Consider the following 17,237-nt stretch of genomic DNA (forward strand, 5'->3'; position numbering starts at 1 on the left):
CGTTCTTATGTACATCCCACACAGTTAATCCAGGGAAAACGTTTCGTTTGTATGTACACCCCATATAGTTTTATGTATACGCTTGTGTGTGAAAGGTGTAATGTAATGCCCAAGATGCGGCTATATCTCCCACGTGTCGAGGCACACAAAGGTTTGCTAAATATTTGTGTATTTATCGAACATATTCCTTTTTGCTTGAAGGAATAATAAAACAAGATGATCCATTAATGGAAGCAAAAAGACAAAGATAAATCGGAAGGCGGTTTATCGTCTTCATTAGTCCGGGCCTGACGGCGGCTCTCATGTTGTTGCTTTTTCAAAAGAAAATGAGGGTCCAGATAAGCCAAAGGGTGCGAAAACCTTACTTTCTGGGTTACCAGTCGAAGTTTCTATCTTGGCAAAGGGGTTGAGTCGGAGGAAATAGTTACCTCTTCTTCCACGGCCTGGCTGGCCCCCGTGTCGTCCTGACAATAGTCAGTGCAAATAAGGTAGTTAAAAAACTAGCCAAGGGAGTCAAGGGCTACCTCCGACTCAGAAGCATCATCCTGGCAATAGTCGAAGTTTCTGTCTTGGCAAAGGGGTTGAGTCGGAGGAAATAGTTACCTCTTCTTCCACGGCCTGGCTGGCCCCCGTGTCGTCCTGGCAATAGTCAATGCAAATAAGGTAGTTAAAAAACTAGCCAAGGGAGTCAAGGGCTACCTCCGACTCAGAAGCATCATCTAGGTGGAATAAGTCAGACGCAGTCTTCTTCTTCTTGGGCTTCCGGGTCGTTCTCCTGGCGGCTATGGTAGCGACTCTAGCCTTCTTGGCAGCTTCATGATCATACTTGGCCTTTCAGAAGTCAGATTTGGCCTGTAAACAAATAAATAGGTTAAAAATTCATGCAAGTATTTAAACTACTGAGGAAAACACAAAAAGAGAAAGAGGTCAGGGGTTTTTTCACCTCTGGTGCCGGGTTAAGTTTGCAGAAGGGGTTTAATCCAACCTTACTGCAGTCCTCGTATTTGCCATTTACGAGGATGGTTGACATCGCAACAATGTCTTCTTCAGTTAGTCGTACAGAGCTGTGACGCAGAGAATCATCTAGGCCTCCGCCATATTCATACATCAATTTGGATCGGCGGCTTAGAGGGATGACCCGCCATGCGACCCAGCAACGGATCAGGTCAACTCCAGTTAAGTCGTTTCCCAATAAAGCTTGAATCTTTTTGATAGATGGGATAAACTTCTTGCGTTCAACAGGAGTAAGCTTGTCGGGGAGCACAAACTTGGAATCAAGACGATCCGTGCGATAAGCCGGCAGTGGTTTTTCATCGGATGGTGATATGTCTTGGCAGTAGAACCAGGTTTGATTCCAATCTTTGGGATGGCTTGGTAAGACCACTAAAGGAAAGACAGCACCTTGTCGGCGTTGAATCGAGATTCCGCCGAGTTCCAAGCTAGGGCCGTTGGTACACTCATTCTGGCGGTTCAAATAAAAGTACTCTCTGAAGAGTTCCACAGTCGGCTCCTCTTGAAGATACACCTCACAGAGAACTTGAAAATTGCAGATGTTGGATATGGAATTGGGTCCAAGATCTTGAGGGTGAAGTTTGAAAAAAAATGAAGAACGTATCTGAAGAACTTTGAGCCGGGTGGTGAAAAACCCCGATTCATGTGGTCAGTGAAGACAATAACTTCACCGTCTTTGGGATTAAGTCGTTCCTCGTTCGGGTCAGGAGCACGATAAGACACAATGTTTTTCTCTGGCAAAAATCCAATGGTGACAAACTCTTTCAAGTTATCTTCAGTTACTGTGGAGGGGACCCAGTTGTAGACTGTTGGTGCTTTTGACGGCATGATGAAAAAAGGGAAGCTGAAAAGAAAGTAATTTGCCAGTTCAATTTATTGATGAAGTTACAGGTTCATGATCATGATACAGATGAATAATGGCAGCTTAAATAAGGGCTAATGACATATAAAGGAAAAATAAGCCAGAGTCATAAGCCGCCATGACTAAAAAGTATTCGAAGGTTGCAGAATTAAAATTGGCTAAGTGTTGAGACAAACAGGTTTCCCGAGCTGTGGCTATTATTATGGATCAAAATGGTTCAGAAAAGAAAAATAAAGTTAGACCTAAAAAACGGGCACAGAGGAGTTCGTTAGTTCTAAAGAGGCATTTATACAAGAGAAGAGGATCTGCTAGCGTCTAAAATGGATGAGAGACAGCTACTGTGTAAGTTCTGCACTACTTTTAGATCGAAAGAGGGTGCGGTAAGAGAGGTTGCAACGAATCTACGACGAACAGCGAAGAACATAAGAAGAAAACCTCCTGAACCCTAATGTAGATCTATAGGGGTGAGAAGGTGATAGCTTACGAGTACGGAGTTGCTGCGGAGGGTCACCGCCGTTCTCTTGACAGAATCGGGGTGATGTAGCGGCCGGAGTTGAGGATGACGGTGCGCTGCGGCGGCGGCGGGGCTCGAGCGGCAGAGAAGGTGCGAGAGGAAGAAGAAGAAAGAGGAAGGAATGGCCAAGCTTATTTATAAGGGGATACGTGAACATGCAGGCGCAAAAATCGAGGGAGACCAAAGTAATGATTATCCAGCTAAATGGACGCCTTGATTCTCGGAAGACATTTAAGGATAAGGATCCGTTGAAGATGACATCATGGCAGATTTTCATATTTTCTGAAGATGACGTCATGGCGGGTTACAAGAGCTTTTACAAACAGAAGAGAATGGATTTCGTTTAAGGTGTTAGAGATTGACAAGAACAAGGTTCAAATCAACCTGGGGCCTAATGTTGGGGATATAACTACCAGGCATGACCTGCCCAGAAGGGGTCAGGTCAATCCTAATGGTGGGTTACTAAAAGTTCAGTGAATATACAAGGCGATGGTTTAGTATAAGACTTGTAGTAGGCCCAAGCCCAGAGGCGGCTTGAGGCCCATGATTGTAAACCGCCATGAGTAAGAAAGGCTTGTAAAGAAAGGCATGTAAAAAAAGTCATCGAGCCGGACACGTTTTATGAGCCGGCCGGGACTCTGTAGGCCGCCAGGCGTCAACCCGTGTATATAAGGGGACGATCCGGCGGCGGCTTAGGACAAGAGACAACAGATTGATAGCCAAGCTAGCGGATTCACTCCTTGGTGATCGAAACCTAGCAATACAACATCAACTGGACTAGGCCTTACCTTCACCGTAAGGGGCCGAACCAGTATAAACCTCTCATGTCCTTTGTCTCGATTAACCCCTTTAAGCTTCCTAGTTGCGATGGCCCTATGACTAAGTCCTTTCACTAGGACATCTGTCGTGACAATTCCACAACAGGTTCTATCACCTTCACCTTCTTGTTGGGCTTTGCTTGACCGCTAAAAAGAATTTGGACAAGTCAGCATAATGGTGAAGATATAAACATACAGAAGAAAGTTAATTATTCTGACCCAAGGGCAGTCTTGAAAGCCGGCAGCTGAGTCTGAGATGAATCGCTAGAGGAAGAACGGGAAATCTCCTACAAAATTGAATCAAAGGAATTGAGTGGTTAACGAAAGAAACCCGCCAGTAAATAAAAGAGTTAAGGCTAAAAAGAACCTCATTTTGGCGTTTTCGAGGAGTGTTTGGTAAACCAGATAATAATTCTTTACCTCCACCGGTCCGGGTCTGGCGGCGGCTATCGTGTTGCTGTCGTTTCAAAAGAAAGTGAGGATCTAAATAAGCCAAGGGGTGTGAAAAACCTTACTTTCCGGGTTACTCGCCGAAGTTTCTGCCTTGGCAAAGGTTCTGAGTCGGAGGAAATAATAGTTACCTCTTCTTCAACTGCTTGGCTGGCTCCCGTGTCATCCTGGTAATAGTCAGTGTCAATAAGATGGTTGAAAAACAAACCAAGAGAGTCAACGGCTACCTCTGACTCAGAGGCGTCATCCAGCTTAAGCAGGTCAGAGGCGCTTGACTTCTTCCTAGGCTTCTTGCTGGTCTTTTTGGCGGTTTTCATGGCAGCCCTAGCCCTTTTGGCAGCCTCGTGGTCATATTTTGCCTTCCAGAAGTCAGATTTAGCCTTCCAGAAGTCAGATTTAGCCTGCGGAAGAGTAACATACTTGAGTTCATGTAATGTTTGGGTGATGAAGTAAAATAAGGAAAATCAAGAGACTTACGTCTTGCGGCGGGTTAAGCTTGCAGAAAGAATTCATACCCACTTTGCTGCAGTCTTTGAATTTGCTATTTACAAGTGTTGTTGCCATTTCAATAATTCCCTCTTCAGTCAGACGCGGAGAGTTATGGCGTAATGGTTCGTCTGTTCCTTCGGTATAAGTACACATCAAGCCAGATCGGTGGCTTAAGGGTATGATCCGCCATGCGACCCAACAACGGATTAAATCAACTCCGGTTAAACCGTTTCCTAGCAGGGCTTGAACTTTTCTGATTGTAGGGGCGAGTTTCTTACGTTCGGCGGCGGTAAGTTTCTTGGGGAGTTGATGTTTTGAATCAAGACGTTCAGCACGGTAACCCGGCAATGGATTTTCATCAACCGGCGAGATATCTTTACAATAGAACCACGTCTGGTTCCAGTCCTTGGGGTGACTCGGTAGAGCTGCTTGAGGAAAGATGGCGTCTCTTCTGCGTTGAATTGAGATTCCACCAAGTTCTAAGCTGGGCCCGTTTCTGAATTCATTTTGGCGGTTCAGACAGAAGAATTCCCTGAAAAGCTCGACGTTAGGCTCTTCTTGAAGGTATACTTCACAAAAAACTTGAAAGTTACAGATGTTTGACACGGAGTTAGGTCCAATGTCTTGAGGATGGAGTTTGAAGAAGTGCGGAACATCTCTGAAGAACTTAGAGCCGGGCGACGAGAAGCCCCGGTTCATATGATTAGTGAATACAATGACTTCACCGTCCTTTGGCTGAGGTCTCGCTTCGCCCGGGTCAGGAGCGTGGTAATGCATGACACTTTTCTCTGGCAAATATCCAACTGTGACAATATATTTTAAAGTACCCTCGGTGACGATGGAGGGAACCCAGTTACATGTAGTAACTGTCTTTGGCGGCATGATGAAAGGACAACCTAAAGGAAGGGAATAATTTGCCGGCTCAAGTTAGTTGGTGAAATCACAAGTTAACAGTTGCAGTGTATGTTCAGAATGGCGACTTAAGCGAGGGCTAATGATATATGAAGTAATGATAAGCCGTCAAAATAAGCCGCCATGACTAAGATATTCAAGGTCTACCAAGAGCAAAATTTGCTAAGTGTTGGGACAAACATGTTCCACAGGTTAAAGCTATAAATTCGGATCTACGGCTTTTCAGAAAACGGAAATAAATTCCAAACCTACAGAGGCGGCAGCAGAAAAGTGGAGGTGCCCCAGAAGAGATCTATTGCAATGAGGATATGTTCTAATGTCAAAAGCGGGTGCTAAAACTGCTACCGCACATGACCTATATTATTTTCAGATCAAAACTACGCGATCTAGCAAGAAGAAGGAGGAGGAGCGATGAGCATCGACGAACACTGAAACCCTAAAGAACATATCCATGAAAAGTAAAAGGGGAGACTTACTGATGCTAGCTGACAGCTGAGGAGTGTCGCGGTGTTTCTGGACCGTTCAGGGCAACGCAGCGGCCGTAGTTGATGAATGGGACGGAGGTCGACGATGGCGGAGCTTGTGAGGGCTGGTGCGTCGCGAGGAAGAAGAATACGAGAAGGAGAAGAGAGGAGAATGAGAAAGGGGTGGTTTCACCCTATTTATAAGGAAAGGGGCAACATGCAGGCGCGAAAAATGAGGAGGCCAAATGATGATTATCCAACTAATTGGACGCCTCAATTTTCGAAAGGACAGTAAAGATAAAGATCTGTTAAAATGACGTCGTGGCGGGTTTTCAAAATTCTTGGAGATGACGTCATGGCGGGTTACAAGGTTTTCACACCATATGTAGAAGGATTTTTCTAAGTGTTGAAGATTGACATGAACAAGTTCAAATCAATCTGGGGCCTAATGTTGGTGATATGACTATCAGATGTAACCCGCCCAGGAGGGGTCGGGTCAGCCACAATGGCGGTTCATCTATGTGAAGTCCAAGAATATACAAGATGGCGGTTCGCAGTTAGGCTTGTAAGAGGCCCAAGCCCAGAGGCGGCTTAAAGCCCGTAAGTATAAACCGTCATGTACGTATAGACTTGTAATGTAAGGTATGTAAGATACGTCATCGAGCCGGACACGTTATATGAGCCGGCCGGGACTCTGTAGGCGCAGGGCGTCAACCCGTGTATATAAGGGGACGACCCGGCAGCGGCTTAGGGCAAGAAACATCAAGTCGAGAGCAAGGCAAAGCAGATTCACTCCATGGTAATCGAAACTCTAGCAATACCACCTCAACTGGAGTTGGCCTTTATCTTCACCGCAAGGGGCCGAACCAGTATAAATCCTCGTGTCCTTTGTCTCGTTTTAACCCCTTTAAGCTAACTCGTCGCAATGGTTCCGCAACTAAGTCCTTCTATGAGGACATCCGTCGTGACACTTCCACGACACAGATCGTGGCGGAGCTGTAACGACCGTCGGGATCGCTACGACCATGTCTGGCGACGCCACGATGACCACCCGACATGCACCAGAGATGTTACGACGGGCACCATGGGATGTTGCAACCAGCAACACAGTTTGCTACGACCATGCTCGGCAACGCTACGACGGGCCACCCAGATTGCTAGGATGGCAGCGACATCGTACTGCACGCGCGCATTGCTGCGGCGGCAATAGCCTCACGACCGCGACAAACGACGACCTGCTGATGCACGTCGCCGCGACCAAGCGCTGCATCGTTGGGTGAGGCGAGGGAGAGCGAGAGGAGTAGTGTAGCGGTTGGTGCGAGGTGAGAGGATAGGAATGATTGGACGAGAAAGGAGAGAGTGACATGTTCGTGGGAAGAAGAATCAGACGGTCTTCATTACCTCAATCGGACGACTGAGTGGCAACCGGCCAGACTCTCGCGCCGGTCGGCCGGCGCATAGGATCGTCCAGACGTGATATTGCTGTGCTACTATAGATGACAGTCGACGTACACGCGCGTGGGAGGCGTGCTCTCATATCCGACAACACATCACCGATTGATCGAAGCACAGCAGCAATCAAAGCAACCTACGAACTCTCACGCGGGCCAATACTCCTGATTCCCCAATCCCCCACAGAGTACCGCTGCCGGCGCCATGTCCACCGCCACTAAAGGTACAGCTGGCTACGACCGCCGCCGGGAGCTTCAGGCGTTCGACGACACCAAGGCCGGCGTCAAGGGCCTCGTCGACGCCGGGGTCACCACCATCCTGCCCATCTTCCACCACCCTCCCGACTCCCTCGCCACTTCCTCCACCGCCACTATCCCGGTCATCGACCTCTCGGGCCGCCGATCCGAAGTGGTCGGCGAGGTGCGGGCGGCGACCGAGACGGTGGGCTTCTTCCAGGTGGTCAACCACGACGTGCCGGCTGACCTCCTTGCTGAGATGGTCGCGTCCGTGCGGCGGTTCCACGAGTCGCCGGCCGAGGCCAAGACGCCGCACTACACCCGGGACCTCGCCAAGAAGGTCCGGTTCAACTCCAACTTCGACCTGTTCCAGTCGCCGGCGGCCAACTGGCGCGACACCCTGTTCTGCCAGGCGTTCCCGGACCCGCCGGAGCCGGAGGAGCTCCCCGCCTCCATGCGGGGCGTCTTGCTCGAGTACGGCGACGCGGTGCGGCGGCTCGCCGTGCGGGTGCTGGAGCTGGTGTCGGAGGCCATGGGGCTGGCGCCGGATCGGCTGGAGAAGATGGGGTGCGTAGATGGCCTGAGCGTGGTGAGCAACTACTACCCGCCGTGCCCGCAGCCGCACCTCACCCTCGGCACCAGCCGGCACTCCGACCCGGCGTTCCTCACCGTGCTCCTCCAGGACGACATGTCCGGCCTCCAGGTGCTCGTCGACGGTGGCAGCGGCGGCGAGAAGCGGTCGGTGTGGGTGGACGTCCCTCCGGTGCCTGGCGCTCTGGTGATCAACGTCGGCGACCTGCTCCAGCTGGTGAGCAACGGGAGGCTGAAGAGCGTGGAGCACCGGGTGGTAGCCAACAGGAGCAGGGACAGGGCAAGGATCTCGGTGGCGGCGTTCTTCAATGCCGACCTGAGGACGACGACGGCGGTGTACGGCCCCATCGAGGAACAGGTGTCCTCGTCGGCGCCGCCGTTGTACAGGAGCATCACGGTGGGGGAGTTCCTCTCTCACTACGACGGCAAAGGCCTCGACGGACGCCCGGCGCTGGACCACTTCCTTCTTCCTTAATCAGTGGTCGGTTTGAAACAATGCTGGGAATTTCTAGCTGAACTTGTTTTCTGAAATCAGATGCTGTCAAATGTTTCTAAAACAGCGTAATGCAAAATGCTAGACTGGCTGCACAAGGAAATCAAGTTCACAGAGGATGTGTTTCCTACATTTTAGTATGCCAACTCATACAACACCAGATTTGCCTAAATATAATCTACATTTGCAACATCTTACTAGCATCACCTTGAATATGTACAAAGCAATGATTTCAGTATCTGGAGATGTCTGCATATTATTCACCATAAACTTTACTGAATAAGATGGAGGAAAATATTTCACATGGACCATGAATCTTGATTCTTGTCCTTATTACCTGTGGAAGTTGGGGAACCAAATATTCAGCCCTGCTTAAGAAAATTGCTATGTGTCTCAATGATTCCAGTATCTGGAGATGAGGACTTTGCATATTATTCGCCCTAAACCTTACTGAATGAAGAGAAAAAGAAATCACATGGACAATGAATATTGCCACTATTGTTATCTGTTAAATGTGTGGAACTAAATATGCATCTCTGCAACCACTTTATTCTCGCTTTAAGCACATCGAACTGAAAGGGAACCAAAAAGTCAGTAGCAAGTCGAACTTTTGCTTGTGTGAAAAAGAGCTACTGAGAGGTTTCATGAGTTTCTGATTTCGAGTGGTGCAACATCTGACCACCAAGAATGCATTGCTGACAGAAACGGAGAAACCTGAGTAGTCCTTTCTCAGACAAAAGACATGTTAAGAGAGGAGTTTGATCCTGAGTTTACTAGCTCACAGTTACAACTTTTGAGAGTGAACTAGTTCCATGACATACCATCCTGGGAATTACAAAGGAACATCAAACTACAAACAGAGAACAAGCATTGAACTGAAGCAACATAATATTCAGGCATCGGCACCATAAAAACGAGCAAAAGACAACACGGTCTTCAGGTGCTATCCTCGTCAGAACTGGAAGAACATGATATCACTGGAAGGGCATCATCTTCAGCTAGAAAAGAGTTGTTGAAGGGATCGGCAATTGACAAGTCATGGGTATCTGAATGGCGAAAATAGTATGAACAATGTTTAAACTCAAGGTCTGGAGAAGCTTCACTTTCCACTCCTAGCAGCCTGTGTTGATCAGCCACCCATTTCTCGTTGAACTTCTCACTCACGCCAAATTTGATCTCATTTAGCACTTTCCCATTCAGAACAAAGAACTTGGCAAAGCTAACATCTTGCTTGTCGCCTTTGTAATTCTTCAAGACTAGTGTTTTGAGATGGGTCTCAAGGCATTTGATTGGATCTTGTGGGTCATAATGACGCACATTGTTCATCTCTGTGTTTAAGTATTTGTTCCACTGGAAAGGAAATAAGACTTATAAGATACATATTTTAAAACTTTAAAGTAATTGCCAACTAGACTAGATTATACATGTCAATCAATTGTTTTTGGAGTACCAAATACACATTAAGCCAAGTAGGCTAAGCCGAGTGTAACACTTGGCTTACACGTCGCCGAGGTTAAAACGGTGTTCGCCGAGTATGTTTCATACTCGGCTTCATTTATTTTTCCTATAGTGTCTGTCTCTAAGTATTCATTCCACTGTAAAAGGAAAGAAGACTTAAAAGATGATGTTAAAGTAATTGCGGAAAATTCGTTTCTGAGCCCGGGCTCAGATGATCCCGTAATCTACACCAACGATTCTCATGCGGATTCATGCCATCCAGTGTATTCTGCAGTCATATATTTCCTTTTCGCAATGAACGGTAGGACGCATTCATTTGCAACGGCGCGTCACGGCTGCAATGCGGAACAAGCAGAAGCCCGATGGCTCGGCAACATATCTGAGCCATGCTGACCCAGTCCAGCAGACGGACTGCAAACGGCAACTAGGAAGGCTGGCTTTAAATGCACCTACCCACCGCCCACCGGACTCGTCTTCCACATCCAGCCGCACCCAACCAAAAAAATCCCCATTTCATCTCGTCCTCTACATCGAGTGCCCACTCCGGCCGCCATGTCTGACACGTCTTCTTCATTTCTTCCTGTGCCGCCAGAGGCCAGACCATCTTCTTCCTCTCATCCCATGTCCTTTTTGCGGGGCGGAGATTAACACCAAGGTCACAGGGACGGGAAAATGGGCCGGGCATCGCTTCTACAAGTGCTTCCGCTATGACGTAAGTAAATCTGTCCCATGCAATCATTATACTTTCTGATCTCATCTGCCCCTCTTAGATGTCGAGCTGACCTTGTCGATCTGATTTTTCGGGCACGCGAGTGTCGGTTCTTCGAATTCCAGCACAAGTACGTCAGAAGAACGACCACGCTCAAGATTGCTCATGTCCAGCTAAAGCCGCCTGGTACCCAAACGCCCAGCTGTGTGTCCCCATGGCGGGACATGGACACCAGAGCAACCCTGTGGTGCACATAGCTCATCCTCATAACCAGAACCAGCAAGCCACGCGGGCGCAACCCGTCACGGTGAATCAAGTCCTCAGGCCGGTCTCCGCCATCACAGCTGTTTCTGTATCCCAGGGGCTTGCAGCCATCAACATCATGCTTACCGTTCTACTTCTGTATGTCGTCGCTATGTTCTTTCGCAGTGCCAATTAGTCCCTTCCGGTGTTCTTTAGGGCCGACATGAAGGAAGGGTGAGGGACTCTTAAGCGTGTTTCCCAACTACAGTATTAGATATGTTGTACTAGGATTAATGTAATGTCTAGTTGGATGTGGAACAAAGCTCTTTGGCGGCCAAACTGAATTAATGTTAATGTTTTGTGTGTTTCAGTTTATGTTTTGTTCCGACTTCTCTGGATTTTATTGGTTTGCAAGAAACTATGAAGGAACATTTTACTCCTAAATGCATTAGGAGAATTGACCCTTGTGGTCTTTTCCATTGGGAATGGATTCCATCTGTGGGGAAATCTGGTGGCATCTTAGGAGGAGTGAGACAAGATACTATGGAAATCACCTCCTGTACAAAAAGGAAATATATTTTGCAGTTAAACCTGCACGATAAGAAGAAGAAAGCTGATTGGGGCCTGCTGGTGGTCTATGGGGCAGCCCATGAGGAGTTTAAAGAGGAATTTCTAATAGAACTGGCTGCTAGTTGTAGTAGCATGACTGTGCCTTATATTGTAGGGGGTGATTTCAATGTCTTGCGCCATGGTGATGAGAAAAATAAAAAGATGCAGAATAATAGAGCTACTGACATCTTCAATTCCATCATCAATGCCTTGGCCCTGAGAGAGATTTATACCAGTGGGGGGAAATATACTTGGTCTAATAACCAAGCTCACCCTACCCTGGAAAAACTGGATCGCATCTTGATGTCTGAAGGATGGGAGGATCTGTTTCCTATGGCATCTGTCAGGAAGTTGGTTCGGGAAATCTCAGACCATAATCCTTTACTTCTCTCTGCTGGAGAAGAGGGGCGTGAAGCTCCTAAGCCTCGTGAGTTTCGTTTCAACATTCCTTGGGTTAAAGATGAAAACTTCCTTCCTACTGTGAGTAGGATTTGGTCGAGGAAAGTACACTCCTCGGACCCTGTTGATATCTTAAATATCAAACTTAAGAGGTTTAAGAATTACTTTAAAGGGTGGGGATCCAATAAGTATGGTCATGACAAGAGAAGGAAAGAAGAGCTCAGGTTGGAGTTAGCCTTGTTGGAAGAATTGGAAGAAAATGGCCCCCTATCCCCTGAGATGTACAGTAACAAAATGGATATTAGTATGGAACTGCATGAGCTTTTGGTAAACGAAGAGATCTTTTGGTTACAGCAATCTCATGAAAGATGGCTGCTGAAAGGGGATCTCAATACTAACTACTATCATAAGATTGCGAACGGGCGTAAAAGGAAAAACACGATCCATTCCCTGAAAGTTGGGGATGTGGAAATAGAAGGGACTAGTAATTTGATTGCTCATGCAACAGAGTACTACAAAAACCTTTTCGGACCTGCACCCGGCAATGAGTTCCATATGGATCCTGATACTTGGACCATTAATGAAAAACTTGATGTGGAGCATAATGCTGATTTGTGTCGGGTCTTTACGGAGACTGAAGTTAAGGAAGCTCTGTTTGATATGGCACACAATAGAGCACCCGGGCCGGACAACATCCCTGTTGAATTCTATCAGGTGTGTTGGGATATCGTGAAGGATGATATTATGCTCCTGTTTGAACACTTTCATAAAGGGGAATTGGACGTACAGCGCCTTAATTATGGAGTGATTACTCTTCTCCCCAAAACCGTGGGCGCAGACAAGATTCAACAGTTCCGGCCGATTTGCCTCCTGAGATGTCCGTACAAACTTATCACTAAGGTCCTAGATAGGCGAGTTGAAAAATATGCTGATAAGCTCATAAATAGGGCCCAGAACGCTTTCGTGAAAAATAGGAACATCATGGACGGGGTGATGTCTCTGCATGAAATTCTTAACTATACTCATGTGAAAAAGAGAGTGGGGGTGATTCTGAAACTTGATTTTGAGAAGGCTTGCGACAAAGTCAACTGGGATTTTATTCTCGAGTGTCATAAGCTCCGAGGCTTTAACGAAAAATGGTGCGGGTGGATTAGAAGTATCCTGCACAATGGGACTGTGAGCATTAAGTTGAATAACCAAGTTGGTCCTTACTTTCAAAGTGCGAAAGGGGTCCGGCAAGGTGACCCCCATTCCCCTTTCCTGTTCAATTTAGCTGTGGACTGTTTGGCTAAAATGATTACAAATGCCCAAAAAAGTGGCCTGATAGTGGGGCTGGCCGCTGATTTAATTCCTAATGGAGTAGCAGTTCTTCAGTATGCGGACGACACCATTATATGCCTGGAGCATGACATTGACAAAGCTGTTAACTTGAAAATGCTTCTCCATATATTTGAATTGATGTCTGGTCTTAAGGTGAACTTCCAGAAAAGTGAGATCCTCACTGTGGGAGGCGATGATAATGTGGTGAAAATGTATGCAGACCTATTTCGTTGCGAAGTGGGCAGTTTCCCCATTAAGTACCTAGGGATGCCTGTCAGCTATACCAACCTTAGAAATTCAGATTGGGATTTCATTGTTACGAAATATATGAAAAAATTTGAAGCCTGGATAGGCAATGCAGCTTCGATGGGGGGGAGGCTGACCTTACTGGACTCGGTAGTCACTCAACTGTCCTTATATCATATGTCTATGTGGCTCATGAATAAAACTTTCATTGAGCGTTTAGACAAACACAGAAGAAAGTTTTTCTGGCAAGGTTGCAATAAGAAGAGGAGGTACCATCTGGTTAGATGGGATAGGATCTGTAGATCCAGAGATAAGGGTGGCCTGGGTGTAAAGGATTTACACAAGCAGAATGTTAGTTTGATGGTCAAATGGTGGTGGAAACTAGAGACCCAAACGGGTATGTGGCAAGATATTGTTCGGGCGCGTTACCTGACTAATAAATCTGTGGCGTCGGTAAAGCCCAGATTTTCTGATTCCCCCTGTTGGAAAGCCCTGCTTAAAGTCAAAGATATCTATTTGGTAGGTAGGAGAATTCATTTGGGATCTGGTGACCTTGTTAGAGTCTGGAAAGATTCCATAAACGGGTTGAGTCCTTTTCAGACCCTCTACCCTTCGCTGTTTGAGATATGCAATAATCAGGATTGCACTATTGATAGTTTCAAGTCTGTGGACGTCCACTCTTTCTTTAGAAGAAGACTCACCCCTGAATTATCTCGTCAATGGGAGGAAATAAACAAAATAATCAATAATATCCAGTTGAGTCAGGGTGTGGACAGGGTCTACTGGGGGCTTAATAGCAATGGCAAATTCTCCACTAAATCTGTATATAAATGGCTTGAAAACCCTCTTAGTGGTTGCCACTATAGATGGATTTGGAGAGCCAAGATCCCTCTCAAAATCAAAATCTTCATGTGGCAACTGTCCCAGGACGCTGTGCTCACTAGACAAGTTATGAGAACGAGGAAATGGACTGGGAATCCCACATGTTCTTTCTGTAATGAGTTGGAAAACTCCCAACATCTGTTTTTTACTTGCCCTGTTGCTAAAGTGATCTGGAGATGCGTTGGGATGGTTCTGGGTACTGAGATGTGCCCGAATAGCTACTGGCAATATTTTGCTTGGTGCCACACTTTTCTTCATGATGGACAAAAGTACTATACGGTGGGCTTGGCTGCTGCTTGCTGGGCCATTTGGCTAGCTCGAAATCGAGCTACATTCGAAAAAAAGATTATCAAAACACCTTTTGAGATTGCTTTCTCCATGTGTTCTTTCCTACTGTACTGGACAGGATTGCAGGAAGAGGAGGGCGCCAAGGAGCTGCGAAGCGGTGCTGAGATGATCAGGTCGAGCACAATGCGCATGATGGAGATGTGCAATGCGGCGAGGGTGGCGATCGGAGGAGATTGAAGGGCTGCAATACCTCGTTGGCTGGAGCTGGGCGACCGTACGATCATGTGGTGGCGTGTTGGTTCTTTTGCGAATGTCTCATGTCTCGGTCTGTACTTTTGGGTGTTTGCCGTGGATATTCGGTGCTGTCTAGGTTTTCGCCCCATGACATTCGTTTCGACGGCGGGCGAATGTAGTGGGTTTCCTGGCAGTGCCCGGACTCGCTTTACCTCTTTCCCTCCTCCTGACATGTTTCTGAACTCTGTATTTCCGTTCATTTGCAATGGAAAGGGGTATAGCCCGGTTCGAAAAAAAAATATTTTGTTCCGACTGTGATTTTTCCAAAAATAGGCAAAAACGCTCTTTTTGCTGTAATACAGCTCTAAGGAGGGTCGGTCGGCACCGGTCGAAGACACGTGCCCGCAAGGGTTTCCAGACTGACCCACATCATGCTTGTTTGGAACGGCGCTGTTGTGCGACGGCTCAGCTTTCCCATGCTTATTTGATCCATGCGTTGGGAAAACCACCGACGTCCTGGTCCACAGACCAGACGGCACGCACGTTTCCGTCAGCCCACCCACGTCCCTCGGCCCCACGTACGCAGCACTGTTCCGTCCATATTCGTCGGCTATCCACATTTTCTAAACTCCAACGGCAGACGTGTCAGGGCTATTTTCCCGGATCCCGAGTCCAGAATGTAATGCAATGATATCGGGATCAGCTGGGCTCAGGCACCAATTCGCCTCGTCCCTAACTAGACTATAAATTACGTGTCAATCAGTTCTTAGTATCAGTTTTCATTTTGACATTTAAAGCAAGCAAATAAGTATAAAAACTCACCATAACATAAAGCTTTTCCAAGCAGGGGAAGAACCTGAGGACGTCAAGAACCGCATTCAAATCAGCGCAAGAAAACTCGAGAGCCAGAACCTTCACTGTGCATATCAAATTGTTGAAGCTGGTTGGAACCAACCCCTGTAAAACAAGAATGAGCATAAAACTAATATATGAAAGAATGCCAAGTGCAAGAGTTGAGTAGGATACTTCTACCTGAAAGACTAGGTTTGCAATCTGAATATTGGAGATGCAAGGTGACAAAGGGCCCAATATGTCCAGTTTAGGTGCCCTGCTTACCCGGATAGCCTCGCCGTCCAACCATGGACAAAGCAGCCTTTCAAGGTGAGGGGTGTCCTCAATAACCAATTCGCTTTTACCCATATGACAATTACTGAAGCAGATGCTCCTAAGAGTTCGCGAGCTAATGTGGAGGGAGCCATTATAAGAATTTCCATCCAGAGATAGGGTCTCCAACACATGGCAGGCGGAAAGAACACCATGGAATGAATCCACGGAGATGTTAACGTAACGCAGAGTGAGATGCTTGAGGATGGGGAAATTCAATGAAGGAGCGATCTCATCTGAGACATCGCAGTAGCCAACAGTGGCCACGACAAGAGTTGATGTGAAGCGGAGCACAGATGAGAGCAGGGGGTTCGGACCTACTAGTCGCAAGATTGGGAAGTGGATATGGAGCTCCTCAAGGTTGTCGAGGCTCCGAGACTGGAACCAGCTCGCGATCTGAGCAACACTCTTGGCGTACTCTCTTTTTGTTGGGGAGATGCAGGGTAATCGGAAGTCGAAGCGACGGGCAGGGCCAGGATGGTCGGCGAGGATCCTGGAGATGATGGATTCCGTCGACGGTCGACGCCCTTGGAGGCGGCGCGGCTGCTTGAAATCATTGGTGCTGAGGTTCTTGGCGTCGAGGTTGAGAGGCGCGGAGCGCCAGAGGGGGCGCCATCGGCGGGCGATGGCCTGCGTGCGAGCGCCGTCCTTGGTGGGGAGGAGGGAGATGATGGTGCAGAGGACGGCGTCCGGAAGGTTGCTGATGAGATCGCCGTCGCCGTTGTCATCCCGTGCCCGTTTCCGTGGCCTGCACCCGGCCGTTCCACCGGATGCGCGCTTCTTGGCCGCCGCCGCCGCCTTCTTCTTGGCCGCGGGTACGGCCGCTGCCGCTTTCTTCTTGGCCGCCAGGGGCTTCTTCTTAGCAGCCGCGGGCACCGCTGCCGCCGATTTCGTCTTGGCAGCCGCGGGTACAGGCGCCGCCGCCGCCGCCGCCTTCTTCTTCCTCATATGTGGAGATTGGTTAGGCGGAGAGTGCTGGGCATCTGGGATGGGGAATTTCGAATGCAGCAAATGGGGATGGAACTGATGGGGATGGAACTGGGAGTCTGGGACCGAAGAGTGGGGAGCCGGAACGGGCAGCGTCGAAGGCTAGTCAGGTTGCTGGGCCACGCCGGGCTGGGATGTAGAGGCTGGGTCCCGGGTGTTTCCCCAAAATTGACATTTGGATTTCACTCAAGTCCGACCAGTTTTGAATAAAATGTGGATTGCCCTAAAAAGGAACAAAATGTGAGTGATGCTCAAATTTTGCATGTGACCCAAAGGCAGTACTAAAGAAGGACGGATGGAGAAACCCACCTAATGGCTTTGTTAAGCTGAACGTAGATGCTGCCTTCGACTATGACGCGCTACATGGAGCTATGGAAGAAGTCATACGAGATGACAGATGTCACTT

General features: G+C 47.8%; 2 protein-coding genes across 2 annotated transcripts; one reads left to right on the plus strand and one right to left on the minus strand.

The window, feature by feature from the left end:
- Positions 1-7,039: 7,039 nt before the first annotated feature.
- LOC125548068 (DIBOA-glucoside dioxygenase BX6) lies at positions 7,040-8,482 on the plus strand. The gene has a single exon (XM_048711758.2). The coding sequence runs from the start codon at positions 7,177-7,179 to the stop codon at positions 8,272-8,274; it is 1,098 nt and encodes a 365-aa protein (XP_048567715.1). The 5' UTR covers positions 7,040-7,176; the 3' UTR covers positions 8,275-8,482.
- Positions 8,483-9,001: 519 nt separating this feature from the next.
- Positions 9,002-16,925, minus strand: LOC125548056 (F-box/LRR-repeat protein At1g52650). The gene is made up of 3 exons (XM_048711751.2): positions 15,713-16,925; positions 15,503-15,637; positions 9,002-9,642 (listed from the first exon to the last, which is right to left on the minus strand). The coding sequence occupies exons 1-3, from the start codon at positions 16,790-16,792 to the stop codon at positions 9,229-9,231; spliced, it is 1,629 nt and encodes a 542-aa protein (XP_048567708.2). The 5' UTR covers positions 16,793-16,925; the 3' UTR covers positions 9,002-9,228.
- Positions 16,926-17,237: the final 312 nt, after the last annotated feature.

This window comes from Triticum urartu, chromosome 1A (genome assembly GCF_056163025.1).
Source record: "Triticum urartu cultivar PI428250 chromosome 1A, HENAU_Tu73, whole genome shotgun sequence".
NCBI lineage: Eukaryota > Viridiplantae > Streptophyta > Magnoliopsida > Poales > Poaceae > Triticum > Triticum urartu.